Genomic DNA, 22,068 nt, shown 5'->3' with positions numbered 1-22,068 from the left:
TTAAACTCACGGCCCTGCATGCTGAGTTGGGAGCAGACCCAAGCCCTGTACAACTCACCTGCTGCTGTCCTGGGATGAAACCTATTAGAAAGCCCCTGCTGAAGGTTCTGAGCTTTATAGCACATGTTCACTTGTCAGCATGAACAGCTGAGCAGGAGGGACAGTTAATAACCATTTAAACAGTGAATGAATAGTTAAGAGAAATGAGAACCTGGGCAAAGCCTAAGCAATGCTATGCAACCACATTGCTTTATTTTACCCATTGCCACAACCTCCTGCTGCTTCGAGAGGAAAAGAACTAGAGCCATGCACAGGTCCATGCCCAGCTGGCCCTGAATAAGAGGAAGCAACAGACTATCCCAGTTTGCAGGATGGGTGGGGAAGAAATTAAGGGGAGTGCTAGTTCCAGTGCTGTAGCCTGTGAAGAAAGTGGTTAACTATTACGCTCCAGTCTCTATGCTGCCTGGGGGCAGGTCTCCTGCTTCTGGGCTATTTTGAAGGGCCTTTCAGAAATCATCTTGTCACTTCCCTGGAACATGAATCAGACCATGAATGCTATATTCATTTTAGTATTTTAATGTAAAAGAGGACCATCTGAGAAGGAACAGATTATTGAGCTAACTGTTAAAGGAGAAGGGATACCATTGAATTATGGGAGCCGTTACCAAGCCATAACTGAAACACCCCACACCTTGGAACTGCACCAGCACAAGCACTGCTGTCTTTTATTCTCCCTCAAGAGAAAAACCACTTTTTCTCCATCCATCCATCGATCCAGTAAATAAGTCTCCTCTGCTGAGAAAGGAGAGCACTGCATAAAGTGATCACTACTATGGCAGGTTAACACCCAATAGTTGGGGCCTGGCCCAATATGGGCAATGATGTATTTGGTGAGGGCGGAATGCTGCTGTTTCCTCTTAAACCTCCTCCACCTGTCTCAGCGTGTACTCCTGAATAGTGTCTAGACCCTGGAACTTAAAATAGCCCCGGAACAACTTCTTTTGGAGCAGTAGTGGGAACCAGTAGACATCATCTGGCCACATGTGACTGAAAGGCACCTGATCCAGTTGAAACCACTGCGGACGCATTTCTAAAATAGGAAGGATAAAGAGGTTTGGGTAAACTTACTTCACTACTCTTTTGTTTTGATGCTGGGTGTGCTAGGAGGGAAGGAAAGCACTCCAACAACTATGATCCATAGGCCTGCACAGCTAGCTGGCTTCCTGATGGAGGGATTGTAGGGGGAAATTGTCCAGAGGAAGAAGCAGGACTCAGGGAGGCAACGGGCTGCTAATGTTGCTCAGACAACATAGCCCTACTCAGCCACCACCTGCTTTCTAGTAAACCCTGGCAGGAAGCTTCTGGTCAGGAGAAAGAGGGCTGAGAGTCCAAAATTGATATTGAGGGTAGGGGGGAAGAGAAATTCAATGTGCATCACAGAGGCCCACATAAGCATGGGACCAGCATCACCCCTTCTCCACATAAGCTTTTAAGTATTAGGAAATAGGGGCAAACAAATCTTCTTTCTGCTGCCACTTGCCCCGTGCTCCTACCATCACTTTCTGTTGGCTCTCCATGAAAGGTGTCCGCCCGGAAGATGTGGACTTCCATGAGCTCAGAGTTACCAACAAACTCAAAGGTGATCTGACCCATCTTCTGCAAGTTGTCTACGGTCAATCCGCTCTCTTCCAGCAGCTCCCTGCAAGAGGGACAGATATCTTTGCATGAGGGTGAGCAGTTGGAAAACAGAAACTCAACACTCAACATCTGCACACACATCACTTTAGGGTGAAGGCAGAGAGACAGCCTGCATCTTTTGCACAAATGTGGACAGAGACATTGAGGGGGGAAGTTGACAACTTTAAGACAGGAGTGCCTAAAACTTCCTCAGCTTATGATCACATTTGGCAACTTGTCAGGAATGTGGAGGGTGCACCTGCCAGTGTAAGATGAGAGCAAAATGTAACTTATAAAGTGCATAGGTCCCAGCAATTAATGGTCCAGCATGAATTCCAAATTGCCAGCCTACTTGGACCAAGATGGCTCGGAGCATGCTGGGATCTGCAATCTGCTGGGACCACGCAGCTGCGTTAGATGAGAACTATTAGAGCAAGGACTAATGAGCCATTCCTAAATGATACATCATGAAATCCAGAAAGCAGGGAATTGTTAAAACTTTGTGTGTGTGTGTGAATGTTGCTGATTGGATAATGATGGCGTATTCCAGAATCTACATGGGAGGACTGGCAGAAAATGGCACCCTGTGTGTAGAGATCTCAGTGGGTTTAGGACAAGCCTACTGCCCATTGCCGGAAGCAGGCTTATTAAAAATGTTGTATATACTTGTTATAAGAAAAAAACCAAGATTTAAAAAAAGGGACATTCTGGAGAAATTAGGTAGAGGAAAGATTAGGTTTAGCCTTTTGGAGTTGAACTCTGTACTTTTGTACTAAGTCAAGTTATTCAGACATTACTCCTCTTGCAAGGGGCAGATCCTTTTTAAGATACACTACAGCTGGGTGAAAACTCTCAGCATCTCCAGCCTCACTTTTAATACTGAGCAGCTCTATGGGATCCTTCCCCAAGGCAGCACACAGTGCTTTGCAAATATCAGTTAAGCTTTTAGATATCTTGGTGAGGAAGGTAAGATATATAGGGATGTCTGCATTTACCAGTGGAGTACAGCTATTGCTGAGGCTGAATGAAACTGCTGTTTAATAGTACAGGATACAAGGTAATGGTTTGAAACAAGAAGTCAATACTATATCCAGCTGAAATGCAGGGGGGATTTTGGAAGGTTGGATGCAATGATCAAAGCTGAAATTTGTTCAGAACTGTTGGGTTAGTATGCCTACTGTTATGAAAAGTGTCAATTTCTTCTCTGATGAGCACAAATAGCCACATTTACATCTTATCTGAAAACATCATGCTAGGGGCCATGCCACTGACCCAGAGAAGAGTGTTACTTTTGACTTGTCATCTCTGCTTCCAATGCGCACCTAAGGACCACAAAAGGTCTCTCATTTAAGTATTGATCTGGCTCCCCTTTTAATTCAGATATTCTGAATCTTCAGCAGTATTTTATTGGTCAAATATGTAACAGCTTTCATTTGCAGGTCTGAACTGCCAGTACAAAAACCTGTAGTGAACTGTGTTCAGAGGACAGAACTGCTGGGCTTCATTCCAATACTGATGCAGGATATCATCACAATCCATGTGATGCCAAATATTTTACTTCTTATTTAGACCAGTGTAAATAGTGTCACCATTACAAAAAAGCAGTGACTACAGTGAACTTGCTGTGTACACACTATGTGAAAGCATTAGAGGCTAAAGGATATACTTAAAATTCTGCTATGTCTTCTCTGAAGTTGCCAGCCCGCCAGTTCCCCACTTCATCACACTGGGCTTGGGCCACTTGGGGAAAAAATAGATTAATTTCTTTATTTACATAAAGGCACTTTTTAGGCAGTTTTTTGCCTGCCCCTGACAGACTAGGTATGGAACCGTGAGCGTATTCCAGGGCTCTTCCAATGTACAGCAATAACTAATAGTTCAAAAGATACTGTATATTCAGCTGCAGTATTTAATTAAAGTTAGACCTGACTTTAAAATAAATGTGCAGTTGGATTTTATTATTATTTTTGGCAGGGCAGCAACTCTCAAGTGTAATGGGAACCCTCCGTAAGGTATCAACCTCTGTCTGGCATCAATCCCATTTTAGAATTACACACTGATTTCATGGTTTGACTAGTTTTAGTTGATCTTCGTGGAATAGATAATTGTGTTTAAAATAGATGTTTTCTCAGCAATAGAACTTAAAGCTTCATTTCACAGGCTTCATTTCACGGGGTGTAACACTGCTATGGCTTTCTAAGCAGTTTAATACATCTGTGTACAGTCCAGTTCCCTATACCGTGGCTGGAAACATAATGGGTAAAAAATTAAACTAGAAATAATGAACCAATTCAATGCTCCCTTAATAAGATATGACATGATGAACAATGGTGGGCGTTTGCGGGCTCTGGGGGATTCTGTGTATCAAGTGAGGTACAGTAGCTGTTGAAGCAGGAAACATAATTTGATACACATCTCAGATTAACAGTTAGTCATTATGTATGCTAAGCCCCAACCCAGAGATGGGATGGCACGAGAGAGAGCCAGATCCAACAGGCTGGTGGTGCAATTGGTGGCTGAGCTAGTTCCCCAGAGTGCCACTGCTGCCAGCTCTGATGAGCTGCCACATGATGGCTCCAGCTCAAACTGCTACATACGGTCCAGAGCAACATCCTTTGTCAGGGTGCTGACCACGCTGCTTGTGATCGCTGAAACATTCCAAGTATGGCTAAAAACTCCTACATGTTAAAGCCAGAGCTTCTAAATCCAAAATGGTGCAAGTGGCCAGTGTACACCTATGAAATATGACATGTTGGTCTAGTAACTTTAAAACCTCAGTGCCAGTGTGAGGCTTAGTGTGTGCAGTACTTTGAGAACTTTACAAGTACTTATTTAATGTTAAATTATTCAAAGCATCTCATCGACCCTATTTTCAGCAGTAGCAAGAGCCTAACAAACTAACAGCATGCTGAAGAAAGGAGGCTCATCTTCCTCCCTCCAGAAACTATCAGTAACTTATCTGAAAGGCTATTATATAAAATGCAGCTGAAGAAGCTCTGTGAGAGACCAGTTCTCTGCAAAGTAAACTACTCTATGCAGAAGGGAGCTTTGGAATACCCAGAAACAAGCAAAAATAGCCAGTGTAACATACCCAGAGATTTACTGTAGCAATGCCAAACTCCCTGCCATTCCGAAGGAAAATTCAGGCATTTGTGAAAGGGCCGGGAGGTTGGGAGACATGGGCTTATGTCAGAAGAACTCTTCTATAGGAAGCTGACATTAATTTTTATATGAAACTACTGATTCAGCTGTCATCTGCCATGTCACTTTCTGCTGCAATCCCAACAGATCTGAAGAGAAATAGGAGTGGGCTGGTTCAATCAATAATTGGAGGGAGACCGAAGTGCTGCAGAAAGTCAGTACTGTATTGATGACTCAGTAGCTGGCACTCTTCCTTTGAGCCCTTACTGAAACAATCCTGCAACACAGCCAAAGCAACTCTGTGCTGCTTATCTTTTGGATGAAACTGAAAACAGGTTTACCAGAGAGTCTCTGGCACTTTTAGTAAAACAGAGATATTAACTTGGTATCCTGGCCAAATTACAACTCATGTAATTACATTGTTTAGCACACTATTCATCAGTCACATCCTCAACTCGTGCATAGAGACTATTGCAATAGGTCTGACTTACAGCTCAAGGCATTTTCAATGATGGGTGGAGTGATTCTCTATATAAGCCTTAGCAACCTGCCATACTTAATTAGTGTATAAAGTGCTTGGTGATCTTCCCACAAAAGGCCCTACAGACTTGCCACATAATATTTAATTGGGCTGAGGCTTTTGTAATAAATTATGTAAGGGGGGGGGGAAATCACCTGATCGGTGCTGCCAACTCTTGTGATTTTATCACAAGTCTCCTGATATTTGATGCTTCTCTTAAAGCTTCAGTTTTCATTTTTCAAAGAAAGTTTCCAGCCCTCAACATTGAAGATAAAAAACTTGAAAAACATGAACGGGAAAGATTCAAAACCCAAATGGCAAATAAAACCCCCCAGTGTTTTTGTTTTAAATTATAATTTTTAAAGCCATCTCATGATTTTTTTAAAAGGGAGGCTGACTCATGGTTTCTAAATGCTAGAAGTTAGTGATAGTCTCTTGTTACGCACCTAACTTCGAGATGCCTGGCCAAATGACAGTTTGAATAGTTCAGAGACGGGGATCACCCAGTCTGCCTGCCCCTTTTGGTTGAGTAAGGCGCCACCAACTGACCCAGCAGCGCCCCATCTGGTCTTGCCTCCTCCACCCACATGGCACACATGTGCCCATGCAGTGCCCCACCCATCTCACCTGTGGGCTGCCTGCTCTATGGTCTCACCCGCTTGCACTTTGCCCCCGAATCCATTCCAGCGGCCAGCCCCGAATCCACGTTTCTTCATGCCCAGCAACACCTGCTGGGGCTGCACCACCAGCACCAGTGTGAAGAGCTTGCTTGTGAACATCACCGTGTCTGTGCAAAGGGGAGATGGGTCTGAGCCGGGCACTCCTCAGAGTGTGATCACATACCGTAGCCTGCGCCCACAGCGCATGGGATACACAGGCCGGGGTGCAAGAACAATTTGTATAGTGGGGGAGCTGAGAGCCATTAGCCTAAACTATAAACCCTGTGTGTGATGGAAAACACTTCAAACCAGGTTGCGCGGTAGCACCCCCATTTCCAGCACCTATGTACACAGACTGCGTGAGGAGAAAGGGCACTAGTCAGTGGGTCATGCCCATGCCCAGTCCTGCCCCCTACTTAGCCCCGGAGATTGCTGATTAAAGCCAATCCCTCCCCCCCACCCCTTCAGCGCCCAGCCCATCACTGACGTATCCGTTCTCGGCCTGGCTGCTCTGCCCGCCCCCCACATCACTAAGATGGCTCGGCCTGGCCTGTCTTGTCCGCCATGACTAACCTGGTCCACTCTGCCCTGCTCTCATCATTAACCTGGCCCGCCCGGCCTGTCCCATCCCACATCAGTAACCTGGCCCAGCAGGGCTCCCCCCATCACTGCCCTGGCCTGTCCCCCATCAATAACCTGGCCCAGCAGCACTCCCCCCCATCACTGGCCTGGCCCGCCCCCATCAGTAACCTGGCCCAGCAGGGCTCCCCCCCATCACTGGCCTGGCCCGTTCCACATCACTGACCTGGCCCAGCAGGGCTCCCCCATCACTGGCCTGGCCCGTCCCCCATCAGTAACCTGGCCCAGCAGCACTCCCCCCCATCACTGGCCTGGCCCGTCCCCCATCAGTAACCTGGCCCAGCAGGGCTCCCCCCATCACTGCCCTGGCCTGTTCCCCATCAGTAACCTGGCCCAGCAGCACTCCCCCCCATCACTGGCCTGGCCCGCCCCCATCAGTAACCTGGCCCAGCAGCACTCCCACCCATCACTGGCCTGGCCCGTTCCACATCACTGACCTGGCCCAGCAGGGCTCCCCCATCACTGGCCTGGCCCGCCCCCATCAGTAACCTGGCCCAGCAGCACTCCCCCCCATCACTGGCCTGGCCCGTCCCCCATCAGTAACCTGGCCCAGCAGGGCTCCCCCCATCACTGACCTGGCCCGTCCCCCATCAGTAACCTGGCCCAGCAGGGCTCCCCCCATCACTGGCCTGGCCCGTCCCCCATCAGTAACCTGGCCCAGCAGGGCTCCCCCATCACTGCCCTGGCCCGTTCCACATCACTGACCTGGCCCAGCAGCACTCCCCGCCATCACTGGCCTGGCCCGTCCCCCATCAGTAACCTGGCCCAGCAGGGCTCCCCCCATCACTGCCCTGGCCTGTTCCCCATCAGTAACCTGGCCCAGCAGCACTCCCCCCCATCACTGGCCTGGCCCGCCCCCATCAGTAACCTGGCCCAGCAGCACTCCCCCCCATCACTGGCCTGGCCCGTTCCACATCACTGACCTGGCCCAGCAGGGCTCCCCCATCACTGGCCTGGCCCGCCCCCATCAGTAACCTGGCCCAGCAGCACTCCCCCCCATCACTGGCCTGGCCCGTCCCCCATCAGTAACCTGGCCCAGCAGGGCTCCCCCCATCACTGACCTGGCCCGTCCCCCATCAGTAACCTGGCCCAGCAGGGCTCCCCCCATCACTGGCCTGGCCCGTCCCCCATCAGTAACCTGGCCCAGCAGGGCTCCCCCCATCACTGGCCTGGCCCGTCCCCATCAGTAACCTGGCCCAGCAGGGCTCCCCCCATCACTGGCCTGGCCCGCCCCCATCAGTAATCTGGCCCAGCAGCACTCCCCCCCATCACTGGCCTGGCCCGCCCCCATCAGTAACCTGGCCCAGCAGGGCTCCCCCCCATCACTGGCCTGGCCCGTCCCCCATCAGTAACCTGGCCCAGCAGGGCTCCCCCCATCACTGGCCTGGCCCGTCCCCCATCAGTAACCTGGCCCAGCAGGGCTCCCCCAATCACTAATCAGTCCTGTCCCCCATCAGTAACCTGGCCCAGCAGCACTCCCCCCCATCACTGGCCTGGCCCGTCCCCCATCAGTAACCTGGCCCAGCAGCACTCCCCCCCATCACTGGCCTGGCCCGCCCCCATCAGTAACCTGGCCCAGCAGGGCTCCCCCCATCACTGGCCTGGCCCGTCCCCCATCAGTAACCTGGCCCAGCAGGGCTCCCCCCATCACTGGCCTGGCCCGTCCCCCATCAGTAACCTGGCCCAGCAGGGCTCCCCCCATCACTGGCCTGGCCCGTCCCCCATCAGTAACCTGGCCCAGCAGGGCTCCCCCCATCACTGGCCTGGCCCGTCCCCCATCAGTAACCTGGCCCAGCAGGGCTCCCCCCCATCACTGGCCTGGCCCGTTCCACATCACTGACCTGGCCCAGCAGGGCTCCCCCATCACTGGCTTGGCCCGCCCCCATCAGTAACCTGGCCCAGCAGGGCTCCCCCCATCACTGGCCTGGCCCGTCCCCCATCAGTAACCTGGCCCAGCAGGGCTCCCCCATCACTGGCCTGGCCCGTCCCCCATCAGTAACCTGGCCCAGCAGGGCTCCCCCCATCACTGGCCTGGCCCGTCCCCATCAGTAACCTGGCCCAGCAGGGCTCCCCCCATCACTGGCCTGGCCCGCCCCCATCAGTAACCTGGCCCAGCAGCACTCCCCCCCATCACTGGCCTGGCCCGTCCCCCATCAGTAACCTGGCCCAGCAGCACTCCCCCCCATCACTGGCCTGGCCCGCCCCCACCAGTAACCTAGCCCAGCAGGGCTCCCCCCATCACTGGCCTGGCCCGCCCCCATCAGTAACCTGGCCCAGCAGCACTCCCCCCCATCACTGGCCTGGCCCGTCCACCATCTGTAACCTGGCCCAGCAGCACTCCCCCCCATCACTGGCCTGGCCCGCCCCCACCAGTAACCTAGCCCAGCAGGGCTCCCCCCATCACTAATCAGTCCTGTCCCACACCAGTAACCTGGCCCAGCAGGGCTCCCCCCATCACTGGCCTGGCCCGTCCCCCATCAGTAACCTGGCCCAGCAGGGCTCCCCCCATCACTGGCCTGGCCCGTCCCCATCAGTAACCTGGCCCAGCAGGGCTCCCCCCATCACTGGCCTGGCCCGTCCCCCATCAGTAACCTGGCCCAGCAGGGCTCCCCCATCACTGGCCTGGCCCGTCCCCCATCAGTAACCTGGCCCAGCAGGGCTCCCCCAATCACTAATCAGTCCTGTCCCCCATCAGTAACCTGGCCCAGCAGGGCTCCCCCCCATCACTGGCCTGGCCCGTTCCACATCACTGACCTGGCCCAGCAGGGCTCCCCCATCACTGGCTTGGCCCGCCCCCATCAGTAACCTGGCCCAGCAGGGCTCCCCCCATCACTGACCTGGCCCGTCCCCCATCAGTAACCTGGCCCAGAAGGGCTCCCCCCATCACTGGCCTGGCCCGCCCCCATCAGTAACCTGGCCCAGCAGCACTCCCCCCCATCACTGGCCTGGCCCGTCCCCCATCAGTAACCTGGCCCAGCAGCACTCCCCCCCATCACTGGCCTGGCCCGCCCCCACCAGTAACCTAGCCCAGCAGGGCTCCCCCCATCACTAATCAGTCCTGTCCCACACCAGTAACCTGGCCCAGCAGGGCTCCCCCCATCACTGGCCTGGCCCGTCCCCCATCAGTAACCTGGCCCAGCAGGGCTCCCCCCATCACTGGCCTGGCCCGTCCCCATCAGTAACCTGGCCCAGCAGGGCTCCCCCCATCACTGGCCTGGCCCGCCCCCATCAGTAATCTGGCCCAGCAGCACTCCCCCCCATCACTGGCCTGGCCCGCCCCCATCAGTAACCTGGCCCAGCAGGGCTCCCCCCATCACTGGCCTGGCCCGTCCCCCATCAGTAACCTGGCCCAGCAGGGCTCCCCCCATCACTGGCCTGGCCCGTCCCCCATCAGTAACCTGGCCCAGCAGGGCTCCCCCAATCACTAATCAGTCCTGTCCCCCATCAGTAACCTGGCCCAGCAGCACTCCCCCCCCATCACTGGCCTGGCCCATCCCCCATCAGTAACCTGGCCCAGCAGCACTCCCCCCCATCACTGGCCTGGCCCGCCCCCATCAGTAACCTGGCCCAGCAGGGCTCCCCCCATCACTGGCCTGGCCCGTCCCCCATCAGTAACCTGGCCCAGCAGGGCTCCCCCCATCACTGGCCTGGCCCGTCCCCCATCAGTACCCTGGCCCAGCAGGGCTCCCCCCATCACTGGCCTGGCCCGTCCCCCATCAGTAACCTGGCCCAGCAGGGCTCCCCCCATCACTGGCCTGGCCCGTCCCCCATCAGTAACCTGGCCCAGCAGGGCTCCCCCCCATCACTGGCCTGGCCCGCCCCCATCAGTAACCTGGCCCAGCAGCACTCCCTCCCATCACTGGCCTGGCCTGTTCCACATCACTGACCTGGCCCAGCAGGGCTCCCCCATCACTGGCTTGGCCCGCCCCCATCAGTAACCTGGCCCAGCAGGGCTCCCCCCATCACTGACCTGGCCCGTCCCCCATCAGTAACCTGGCCCAGCAGGGCTCCCCCCATCACTGGCCTGGCCCGTCCCCCATCAGTAACCTGGCCCAGCAGGGCTCCCCCCATCACTGGCCTGGCCCGTCCCCATCAGTAACCTGGCCCAGCAGGGCTCCCCCCATCACTGGCCTGGCCCGCCCCCATCAGTAACCTGGCCCAGCAGCACTCCCCCCCATCACTGGCCTGGCCCGTCCCCCATCAGTAACCTGGCCCAGCAGCACTCCCCCCCATCACTGGCCTGGCCCGCCCCCACCAGTAACCTAGCCCAGCAGGTCTCCCCCCATCACTGGCCTGGCCCGCCCCCATCAGTAACCTGGCCCAGCAGCACTCCCCCCCATCACTGGCCTGGCCCGTCCCCCATCAGTAACCTGGCCCAGCAGCACTCCCCCCCATCACTGGCCTGGCCCGCCCCCACCAGTAACCTGGCCCAGCAGGGCTCCCCCCATCACTGGCCTGGTCCGTCCCCCATCAGTAACCTGGCCCAGCAGGGCTCCCCCCATCACTAATCAGTCCTGTCCCCCATCAGTAACCTGGCCCAGCAGGGCTCCCCCCATCACTGGCCTGGCCCGCCCCCATCAGTAACCTGGCCCAGCAGCACTCCCCCCCATCACTGGCCTGGCCCGCCCCCATCAGTAACCTGGCCCAGCAGCACTCCCCCCCATCACTGGCCTGGCCCGTTCCACATCACTGACCTGGCCCAGCAGGGCTCCCCCATCACTGGCCTGGCCCGCCCCCATCAGTAACCTGGCCCAGCAGCACTCCCCCCCATCACTGGCCTGGCCCGTCCCCCATCAGTAACCTGGCCCAGCAGGGCTCCCCCCATCACTGACCTGGCCCGTCCCCCATCAGTAACCTGGCCCAGCAGGGCTCCCCCCATCACTGGCCTGGCCCGTCCCCCATCAGTAACCTGGCCCAGCAGGGCTCCCCCCATCACTGGCCTGGCCCGTCCCCATCAGTAACCTGGCCCAGCAGGGCTCCCCCCATCACTGGCCTGGCCCGCCCCCATCAGTAATCTGGCCCAGCAGCACTCCCCCCCATCACTGGCCTGGCCCGCCCCCATCAGTAACCTGGCCCAGCAGGGCTCCCCCCATCACTGGCCTGGCCCGTCCCCCATCAGTAACCTGGCCCAGCAGGGCTCCCCCCATCACTGGCCTGGCCCGTCCCCCATCAGTAACCTGGCCCAGCAGGGCTCCCCCAATCACTAATCAGTCCTGTCCCCCATCAGTAACCTGGCCCAGCAGCACTCCCCCCCATCACTGGCCTGGCCCGTCCCCCATCAGTAACCTGGCCCAGCAGCACTCCCCCCCATCACTGGCCTGGCCCGCCCCCATCAGTAACCTGGCCCAGCAGGGCTCCCCCCATCACTGGCCTGGCCCGTCCCCCATCAGTAACCTGGCCCAGCAGGGCTCCCCCCATCACTGGCCTGGCCCGTCCCCCATCAGTAACCTGGCCCAGCAGGGCTCCCCTCATCACTGGCCTGGCCCGTCCCCCATCAGTAACCTGGCCCAGCAGGGCTCCCCCCATCACTGGCCTGGCCCGTCCCCCATCAGTAACCTGGCCCAGCAGGGCTCCCCCCCATCACTGGCCTGGCCCGTTCCACATCACTGACCTGGCCCAGCAGGGCTCCCCCATCACTGGCTTGGCCCGCCCCCATCAGTAACCTGGCCCAGCAGGGCTCCCCCCATCACTGACCTGGCCCGTCCCCCATCAGTAACCTGGCCCAGCAGGGCTCCCCCCATCACTGGCCTGGCCCGTCCCCCATCAGTAACCTGGCCCAGCAGGGCTCCCCCCATCACTGGCCTGGCCCGTCCCCATCAGTAACCTGGCCCAGCAGGGCTCCCCCCATCACTGGCCTGGCCCGCCCCCATCAGTAACCTGGCCCAGCAGCACTCCCCCCCATCACTGGCCTGGCCCGTCCCCCATCAGTAACCTGGCCCAGCAGCACTCCCCCCCATCACTGGCCTGGCCCGCCCCCACCAGTAACCTAGCCCAGCAGGGCTCCCCCCATCACTGGCCTGGCCCGCCCCCATCAGTAACCTGGCCCAGCAGCACTCCCCCCCATCACTGGCCTGGCCCGTCCCCCATCAGTAACCTGGCCCAGCAGCACTCCCCCCCATCACTGGCCTGGCCCGCCCCCACCAGTAACCTAGCCCAGCAGGGCTCCCCCCATCACTAATCAGTCCTGTCCCACACCAGTAACCTGGCCCAGCAGGGCTCCCCCCATCACTGGCCTGGCCCGTCCCCCATCAGTAACCTGGCCCAGCAGGGCTCCCCCCATCACTGGCCTGGCCCGTCCCCATCAGTAACCTGGCCCAGCAGGGCTCCCCCCATCACTGGCCTGGCCCGCCCCCATCAGTAATCTGGCCCAGCAGCACTCCCCCCCATCACTGGCCTGGCCCGCCCCCATCAGTAACCTGGCCCAGCAGGGCTCCCCCCATCACTGGCCTGGCCCGTCCCCCATCAGTAACCTGGCCCAGCAGGGCTCCCCCCATCACTGGCCTGGCCCGTCCCCCATCAGTAACCTGGCCCAGCAGGGCTCCCCCAATCACTAATCAGTCCTGTCCCCCATCAGTAACCTGGCCCAGCAGGGCTCCCCCCCATCACTGGCCTGGCCCGTTCCACATCACTGACCTGGCCCAGCAGGGCTCCCCCATCACTGGCTTGGCCCGCCCCCATCAGTAACCTGGCCCAGCAGGGCTCCCCCCATCACTGGCCTGGCCCGCCCCCACCAGTAACCTAGCCCAGCAGGGCTCCCCCCATCACTAATCAGTCCTGTCCCACACCAGTAACCTGGCCCAGCAGGGCTCCCCCCATCACTGGCCTGGCCCGTCCCCCATCAGTAACCTGGCCCAGCAGGGCTCCCCCCATCACTGGCCTGGCCCGTCCCCCATCAGTAACCTGGCCCAGCAGGGCTCCCCCCATCACTGGCCTGGCCCGCCCCCATCAGTAATCTGGCCCAGCAGCACTCCCCCCCATCACTGGCCTGGCCCGCCCCCATCAGTAACCTGGCCCAGCAGGGCTCCCCCCATCACTGGCCTGGCCCGTCCCCCATCAGTAACCTGGCCCAGCAGGGCTCCCCCCATCACTGGCCTGGCCCGTCCCCCATCAGTAACCTGGCCCAGCAGGGCTCCCCCAATCACTAATCAGTCCTGTCCCCCATCAGTAACCTGGCCCAGCAGCACTCCCCCCCCATCACTGGCCTGGCCCATCCCCCATCAGTAACCTGGCCCAGCAGCACTCCCCCCCATCACTGGCCTGGCCCGCCCCCATCAGTAACCTGGCCCAGCAGGGCTCCCCCCATCACTGGCCTGGCCCGTCCCCCATCAGTAACCTGGCCCAGCAGGGCTCCCCCCATCACTGGCCTGGCCCGTCCCCCATCAGTAACCTGGCCCAGCAGGGCTCCCCCCATCACTGGCCTGGCCCGTCCCCCATCAGTAACCTGGCCCAGCAGGGCTCCCCCCATCACTGGCCTGGCCCGTCCCCCATCAGTAACCTGGCCCAGCAGGGCTCCCCCCCATCACTGGCCTGGCCCGCCCCCATCAGTAACCTGGCCCAGCAGCACTCCCTCCCATCACTGGCCTGGCCTGTTCCACATCACTGACCTGGCCCAGCAGGGCTCCCCCATCACTGGCTTGGCCCGCCCCCATCAGTAACCTGGCCCAGCAGGGCTCCCCCCATCACTGACCTGGCCCGTCCCCCATCAGTAACCTGGCCCAGCAGGGCTCCCCCCATCACTGGCCTGGCCCGTCCCCCATCAGTAACCTGGCCCAGCAGGGCTCCCCCCATCACTGGCCTGGCCCGTCCCCATCAGTAACCTGGCCCAGCAGGGCTCCCCCCATCACTGGCCTGGCCCGCCCCCATCAGTAACCTGGCCCAGCAGCACTCCCCCCCATCACTGGCCTGGCCCGTCCCCCATCAGTAACCTGGCCCAGCAGCACTTCCCCCCATCACTGGCCTGGCCCGCCCCCACCAGTAACCTAGCCCAGCAGGTCTCCCCCCATCACTGGCCTGGCCCGCCCCCATCAGTAACCTGGCCCAGCAGCACTCCCCCCATCACTGGCCTGGCCCGTCCCCCATCAGTAACCTGGCCCAGCAGCACTCCCCCCCATCACTGGCCTGGCCCGCCCCCACCAGTAACCTGGCCCAGCAGGGCTCCCCCCATCACTGGCCTGGTCCGTCCCCCATCAGTAACCTGGCCCAGCAGGGCTCCCCCCATCACTAATCAGTCCTGTCCCCCATCAGTAACCTGGCCCAGCAGGGCTCCCCCCATCACTGGCCTGGCCCGCCCCCATCAGTAACCTGGCCCAGCAGCACTCCCCCCCATCACTGGCCTGGCCCGTCCCCCATCAGTAATCTGGCCCAGCAGCACTCCCCCCCATCACTGGCCTGGCCCGCCCCCACCAGTAACCTAGCCCAGCAGGGCTCCCCCCATCACTGGCCTGGCCCGCCCCCATCAGTAACCTGGCCCAGCAGCACTCCCCCCCATCACTGGCCTGGCCCGTCCCCCATCAGTAACCTGGCCCAGCAGCACTCCCCCCCATCACTGGCCTGGCCCGTCCCCCATCAGTAACCTGGCCCAGCAGGGCTCCCCCCATCACTGGCCTGGCCCGTCCCCATCAGTAACCTGGCCCAGCAGGGCTCCCCCATCACTGGCCTGGCCCGTCCCCCATCAGTAACCTGGCCCAGCAGGGCTCCCCCCATCACTGGCCTGGCCCGCCCCCATCAGTAACCTGGCCCAGCAGGACTCCCCCCATCACTGCCCTGGCCCGTCCCCCATCAGTAACCTGGCCCAGCAGGGCTCCCCCCATCACTGGCCTGGCCCGCCCCCATCAGTAACCTGGCCCAGCAGGGCTCCCCCCATCACTGGCCTGGCCCGCCCCCATCAGTAACCTGGCCCAGCAGGGCTCCCCCCATCACTGGCCTGGCCCGTCCCCATCAGTAACCTGGCCCAGCAGGGCCCCCCCCATCACTGGCCTGGCCCGCCCCCATCACTGACCTGGCCCAGCAGCACTCCCCCCCATCACTGGCCTGGCCCGTCCCCCATCAGTAACCTGGCCCAGCAGGGCTCCCCCCATCACTGGCCTGGCCCGCCCCCACCAGTAACCTGGCCCAGCAGGGCTCCCCCCATCACTGGCCTGGCCCGCCCCCACCAGTAACCTGGCCCATCAGGGCTCCCCCCCATCACTGGCCTGGCCCGTTCCACATCAGTAACCTGGCCGCCCCCGGCTCGGGCCGCTCCGACCCCCATCACTCACCTGGTCGGCTCCGCCCCCCGGAGAACCCGCCCGGCGGCCCCACGTGCAGCGGCCCCGCGGCGGCGGTTGCTCCGTCGAAAAGGGCCCGACCGGAAGCAGGAGCCATAACGGGCGCCCGAGACGGGCTGCGGCGCGCAGAGCCGGAAAGCCGCTTTCTCCCACCCCTGGGCGGGGAGGCCGCGGAGGAGACAGCGGGAGCCGGGCGGGGGCAGCGGAGGCGCTGGGCTGCGGGCCGGAGCCATGAGCCGGTGGGGGGCCCGGTGGGGGGCTCTGGTGCTACCGCCCGGGGTGGGGGAGGGATCGGGGTCTCAGCCCTGGGGTCCCTGCGCGGTTTGATCGCGTTGTTCTTCCCGCGGGAGGTGGGAGCGGGCGGGCAGGGGGCACAGCGGGGAGCAGGGAATGGGATCAAGGGCCAGCCCGGTCTGGAGACGCTGTGACTAGCCGCAGCACCGTCCCCTGGAGAGGGGTCTCTGCTGCTGAGCACAGGGTGCTGCCTGCCTGCCTGCCCCTCGTGCATTACAGGGGGCGGGGTGTGACTCCCCAGTGCTAGAATAAGACTCATTCCATATCCCTTGTTCTGTTCTTCGCTTTTCCCAGCGAGCCCCTATTTGGGCCTGGAAGAGCTGTGTGCCCGCAAACACCCTTTCCCCAAGGCCTGTCGCATCAGATAGGGCAGGGTACCACTTTTGTTGCTTTAAAGGAAAAACTTCAGACTTGTTCATATTTGAAATCTAGAACTGGGGACAGTTGGGGAGATAAAAGGTGGGGTGCAGTTGCTGAGCTCACTCAATAAACTTGATTTGAAATCTCTGGAACTGAAAGAAATTTTTGGTAGAGATGCAGAGGATTAACTGTTGTATGATAAAACAATTATGGCTGTCCCAAATGGGGAAATCAGTATGTTATGGAGATGAAATTCTACCACGAGTCTGACACTGTGATGTTGAGCTGATACATTCCTTTGCAGAATCATTACATACCATGTGACAATGGGTTATGGCCCCTGACTAATGTGATACAATAATGTGACAACGAGCAACGTCATCGAGAGGTGTCACCGCCGAAATGCCACTGAATTTTGGTGGCATTTCGGCGGATGCTCGACGGCCGCCATGGTCCTTTGTCTGGCGTCTGCCAGACGAAAAGGTTGGGGACCACTGCTTTAGAGACATATGGTTGTCAAGTGCACAGTGGTTATGCAGAAACAGATTAACTTACCTTTGTTTTTTATAGTTATCAGAGGTTGGTGAGCACTTCCCTTCAGTGCCAACGGTTCCACACTGCAGCAGGACGTCTAAAGAGCAAAACGGGGGCAGAGCACCGCTGGCTGGAGCGACATCTTAAGGATCCATTTGTGAGGGCAGCAAAACAGCATAATTATCGTTGCAGGAGTGCTTTCAAACTGCTGGAGATAGATGACAAACATAAGGTTCTTCATCCAGGGCTCTCTGTGATAGACTGTGGGGCAGCTCCTGGAGCTTGGAGTCAGGTTGCTGTACAGCGAGTTAATGCTTTGGGCACTGGTGAGTGCACATGCTTCGCATCCAGAGGAACTAGACAATGCTGACGCAACCTGCAGTCTGTGAGGGGTGTCTTCTGCGCTACTAATAGAGTTAGCTGTGCTGAAGACTGCTGAATGTGGGTGTGTGCTTACATTCAGCACAGTCATTAATAGCTGTATAAAGTTTAAAGTATGTGGAGCTTTTTGTAACCATGATGGTCATAAAGAGGAGCAATTCCTATGGGGTGAAGAGGCCATTTTTAGGGAGTACGCAGCATTTCTCAAATACGGCCACCTAGGCATTTCTTGCGACCACAGCCTCCTGGACAGTGATGGGAGTGGGAGGGGGGTAAAGCAGTGGCCCCTCCACCGGGACTGACAGCAGTGGTTGGGCCCTGCTCCCCTCTGGAGACACACAAGCTGGAGGAGCAGGTGCCTAGTGAGTTTCCCACCTTCCCAGGGGCAGTGGGGTCAGGCTTCATCCCTAGGGTGGTGGGTGGCAGGCTCCAGCCACAGGGCTTTGAGCTTCATACCCTGGCCAGGTGGTGGTGGGCTCTAGCTCTGAGTTCCTCCCCGCATCACCCTGGCTCTCGCTGCCTCCCCCAGTGCCCCTCTGCCCTGGCCCCCTCTGCCTCCAAACCCACCACCCCATCCAGGGCTTGCCAGGTGGCTGAGTAAGTCTGCTGTGAAAAGTGATATTTGTATGTTTGTTAATATCACTTTTCACACTTTTCAATATCTAGCATGTCTTTAAAAAAAATAAAAAGCAACCAAAAAAGCAAAAGAAACAACAAGAAAAAAGACAAGAATGTGCAAAGCACCTTATTTATGTTTCTCTTCTGTTTAGGTCCAGTAAAGAATAGAGACAACTGTACATTATTTTTATTCTTGAGTTTGCAAAAAAAAACCTACATAAAAATAAATTACAATGATTTGGACATGTATATGCATAGACGCCAATTTCCTCTTTACCCTGGAGAGTGCTCAACCGCCATTCTGCCCCAGACCCGCCCCCACTCCACATCTTCTCCCAAGCACCCGCTCTGCCCCAAGTCCCGACTGAACTCCACCCGAAGGCCCTGTCCCACCACTTCCTGCCTCTGCTCTGCCCCTAGCCCGATCCCCCACTCCACCCCTTACCTCAAGGCCTTATCTCTGTCCCACCTCTGCTCCGCCACCGCCCCATCTCTTCCCGCCCCCTCCCCTGAGCATCCCCCATCCCTGCTCCTCTCCTCTCTCCCAGCGCTTCCTGCATGCCGTGGAACAGCTGATTGTAGTGGGCTGGGAGGTGCTGGGAGGGAGGGGGAGGAATTGATCAGTGGGGCTGCCTGCAGGCGGGTGGGAGGCACTGTGGGGGAGCTTGGCTGCCAGTTGGTGCTAATCAACTGCCAATTTTTTTCCATGGGTGTTCCAGGGCTGGAGCACCCAGAGTTGGCGCCAATGCTTATATGTGCATACACCTCTACCTTGATATAACACTGTCCTCGTGAGCCAAAAAATCTTACTGCATTATAGGTGAAACCGCGTTATAGCGAACCTGCTTTAATCCGCCAGAGTGCACAGCCCTGCGTCCCCGGAGCACTACTTTACCGCGTTATATCCGAATTTGTGTTATATCGGGTTGTGTTGTATCGGGATAGAAGTGTATTTATTTGTTTTTTCCTGAAGTTAATTAAGTCTTTTAGGAAAAACTGCTAGAGTGGCCACCAGCAAGAGTTGGTGGTCACACTGTGAGGCCACCAAAAATGTGTTATGAGAACCCAGGAGATACCTGATCTATTGTAGAAGTGGCTAAAGCTCTTACATTGAGCTACTCTATGGGGTATTATAGAGGGTTGGGCATAGGGGAAGAGGGGGTCTGTCCCCATCTCTGCCACTAACTTAGGATATGTCTATGCTAGAAACATGCTACAGTGATGGAAGAGGTTGCTCCATCACTGTAGTAAATCCACTTCTTCGAGACTAGCTCTTAGTGGGTAACCTTAGGCAAGAAGCTTAGCTTCTCTGTATCTTAATTTCCCTTTCTGTAAACGTGGTGGTAACATTGACCTAGAGGTGTTGTGTTTTAATTCATTAATGTTTGTAAGGTGCTGTATACCAGGGAAAAGTACTGTTATTACTGGCTGACTCCGGCACAGTCTTACTGTTGACACACTGGGTAGAGATGGATGAAGAGGCATTCTGGAATATCAATCTTTAAAGAAAGCTTTGCTTTTAATTTTTTAAATTTGCTAAAAGTAACTAGAGTGAGATGAACATCGTAAATGAGCATCCTGCATATAGGAGGGCTAGATGGCACTTTGTCAATATGTGGTATAGGTTTGTGTATTGAATTCTGAGGAAACGCATGAATATGACTTTTGTATTGTTAGCAGCTCTTGTAATAAGAGTGATTAATTTGGAGGTAAGGAGGTGTCTTGCATCTTCCATTCTTGCATTAACTCTTTCTTTCCTAGATCCTAATGCCCCTGTTGGTTTTGTGCTTGGAGTTGACCTTCTTCATATTTCCCCCCTGGAAGGAGCAGTCTTCCTTCCCAATGCTGATATTACAGATCCAGTTACGCTTAAGAAGATCCAGGAGCTCCTTCCTACAGAGAGGGCAGATGTTATCTTGAGTGACATGGCACCTAATGCCACAGGGATCCGAGAGCTTGATCATCAGAAGTTGATTAACTTGTGCTTGTCCCTTTTGGATCTCTCCCAAAGTATCTTGCGGCCAAGGGGAACCATCCTCTGTAAATTCTGGGATGGACGGGAAGCCCATCTGCTCCAAAACAGACTAACGGAGCATTTCCAAGATGTGAGAACTATAAAGCCTCAGTCCAGCCGGAAAGAGTCAGCAGAGATCTATTACTTGGCAAAACTGTACAACCATGGAGTGAAACATCAGAAACACAGATGATTGTGTCTGCCCTTATTGCAGTGGTTGTCAGTCACTGACTGGATGCCTTGATCTGAAGTGTACTTGAAAAAAAAAAAATCACAGCGCTGAAACTCTGAAATTGAATTGCATTATTTTTAAGCCTAATTTGGTGAACTCTGTCATTTATGTAACACCATAGGTGTCCATCATGGTTTATAGATACAAAATAAAACAAGGTCGTTCCCCACTGAGTTTATAATCTAATTAGGCAAGTAAGGACATCCAATCTAACTCCCCACCTGGGAAGAAAGCTCTTGAAATTATATAAAACTTGCCTGTGGAGGATGGAAATACAAATAAAACACTAGTTATAGATTTGTTTACATGTGTATGTTTATTTCAAATTGCTACTCTGCGACTGTAGTCATGCTTTGGACAAAACGTAAGGCAGTTGTCAATCTGAGAGTGAAGAGTAGGGAACTCTGAGTCAGTTTTACTTCCTCTGCATTTTTCATAAAAGTTAGTGCAATGTATTAATACACTCTTTGCCAAATAATCACATGGGCTGAATATTTTCATGTCAGCTGTTTTCTGGAAAACTTCAGCCAAAATGATTAAGCTGTTTCTAAGAAAGAGGCTAAGAAAAATGCATGTTTTACCTGTATTAAAAACTTCAGGTGATTTTTTTTTGAGAAGGTCTGTTGTGCCCAGGCTTTGGAGCAGAGTCTTGAAGCTTGGAAGAGGAGTGGCCTTTTTGTCATGGCTGTGCCTTTTGTTGTCCCCAAGACAACCTAACCACATTTAACCAGCTTACAAGCCTCTGAAAAATCAGTTTTTACATGTGCTCAAATTGAGTCCTGTTAAAGCTTAGTAACTAAATTCCCTAAAGAGTCTGTTTTAATTTGGCATGCTCTAGCCCTGGGCTGAGCAGGATTTTCCCTGCAATTACAGCTCTAGCCTGCTGAGCCCCAAAGTCATAGAAAGCAAAGTGCTGGAGGCTGTCGCATGCAGCCTCAGGAAAGAGCTGGTCAGAGTCACTTGTGCACATAGTGGAAGCATAGGTGGGAATCCCAGTTTAGCAGTGTAAGGAGGTTTACAAAGTTCACAGTTTAGTTACTGTGATTTATTTTGGATTTCTGTTTAAACACTTGGTTTGATTAAACTGCACCCTCCCTTGAGAGTGGGTTGGGCATGAACGGCTGAAGCTAACAGAAGGCATCCTTAGGGCTAATGCTGGAGAGGGGAGACTGGGATGTGAATTGCTGAGTTTCTCAGCCTTGTACCCATCATTTCTAGGCAGAGGGGGCAAAGGTGCAATTGCATACCAAAAAAGAGTGAGGAAGGAAAGTGGGAGTGAGAATTCATTAATTCTTTTATCTACTTGCAGAGGGACAGCAACTGGATATTAAAAAAGGATACAACTCTTCATTCCCTCAGGCCTCTTCCAGTGCCAACAGTGCACTTTGGGCATATTCTTCTACTCCTGACAGCACTAATGCCGGTCACTGATGTGATTCCAAATCCAATGCATGCACAGTTATATTGCTACTAATGTTTTTTGTCCAGGTTACTCATTTATTTTGCTCACTTTGTAAGCTCTTGATCTCTTCTGGGAAGGAAGCAAAGAACATGCTCAGTAGAGGACAGAATGTGATCAGGTCTGGCTGGCCGGAAGTGGTGCCCGTGGGGGGGTGTATGATCCTAGGAGTCCCTCCTGTGCTTCTGTCTATGAAGAAGTGGCAGGGGAAGGTTCTCTGCAGGGGTCCGGTCCAATCTGATAGCAAAGCTGCATGGTTCAAAGGATGGAATGC

The 22,068-nt window shown here is 56.0% G+C and overlaps 2 protein-coding genes across 3 annotated transcripts; one reads left to right on the top strand and one right to left on the bottom strand.

Moving 5' to 3' along the window:
• Positions 1-553: 553 nt before the first annotated feature.
• NUDT1 (nudix hydrolase 1) lies at positions 554-16,017 on the bottom strand. 2 transcript variants are annotated; one of them, XM_030577657.1, is made up of 4 exons: positions 15,894-16,017; positions 5,966-6,125; positions 1,554-1,699; positions 554-1,090 (listed from the first exon to the last, which is right to left on the bottom strand). In XM_030577657.1, the coding sequence occupies exons 1-4, from the start codon at positions 15,997-15,999 to the stop codon at positions 918-920; spliced, it is 585 nt and encodes a 194-aa protein (XP_030433517.1). In that variant the 5' UTR covers positions 16,000-16,017; the 3' UTR covers positions 554-917. The 2 variants fall into 2 exon arrangements, with proteins under 2 accessions (XP_030433517.1, XP_030433518.1); XM_030577658.1 differs by lacking the exon at positions 15,894-16,017 and adding an exon at positions 15,851-15,874.
• A 41-nt stretch (positions 16,018-16,058) lies between these two features.
• On the top strand, positions 16,059-20,640 carry MRM2 (mitochondrial rRNA methyltransferase 2). Its single transcript, XM_030577656.1, has 3 exons — positions 16,059-16,141; positions 17,127-17,416; positions 19,851-20,640. The coding sequence occupies exons 1-3, from the start codon at positions 16,134-16,136 to the stop codon at positions 20,294-20,296; spliced, it is 744 nt and encodes a 247-aa protein (XP_030433516.1). The 5' UTR covers positions 16,059-16,133; the 3' UTR covers positions 20,297-20,640.
• Positions 20,641-22,068: the final 1,428 nt, after the last annotated feature.

This window comes from Gopherus evgoodei, chromosome 10, assembly GCF_007399415.2.
Source record: "Gopherus evgoodei ecotype Sinaloan lineage chromosome 10, rGopEvg1_v1.p, whole genome shotgun sequence".
Lineage (NCBI taxonomy): Eukaryota > Metazoa > Chordata > Testudines > Testudinidae > Gopherus > Gopherus evgoodei.
This window is presented reverse-complemented; position numbering and strand designations above follow the sequence as displayed.

Bases quoted from the DNA above. Each gene is read 5' to 3' on its own strand.
- MRM2 (XM_030577656.1), top strand. The intron at 17,417-19,850 runs GTGAGTGCACAT...TTTCTTTCCTAG, and splicing joins AGTTAATGCTTTGGGCACTG to ATCCTAATGCCCCTGTTGGT.
- NUDT1 (XM_030577657.1), bottom strand. From the start codon at position 15,999: ATGGCTCCTGCTTCCGGTCGGGCCCTTTTCGACGGAGCAACCGCCGCC. The intron at 1,700-5,965 runs GTGAGATGGGTG...TCCCTCTTGCAG, and splicing joins ATAGAGCAGGCAGCCCACAG to GGAGCTGCTGGAAGAGAGCG. The intron at 1,091-1,553 runs GTAGGAGCACGG...TTCCTATTTTAG, and splicing joins AGAGCCAACAGAAAGTGATG to AAATGCGTCCGCAGTGGTTT.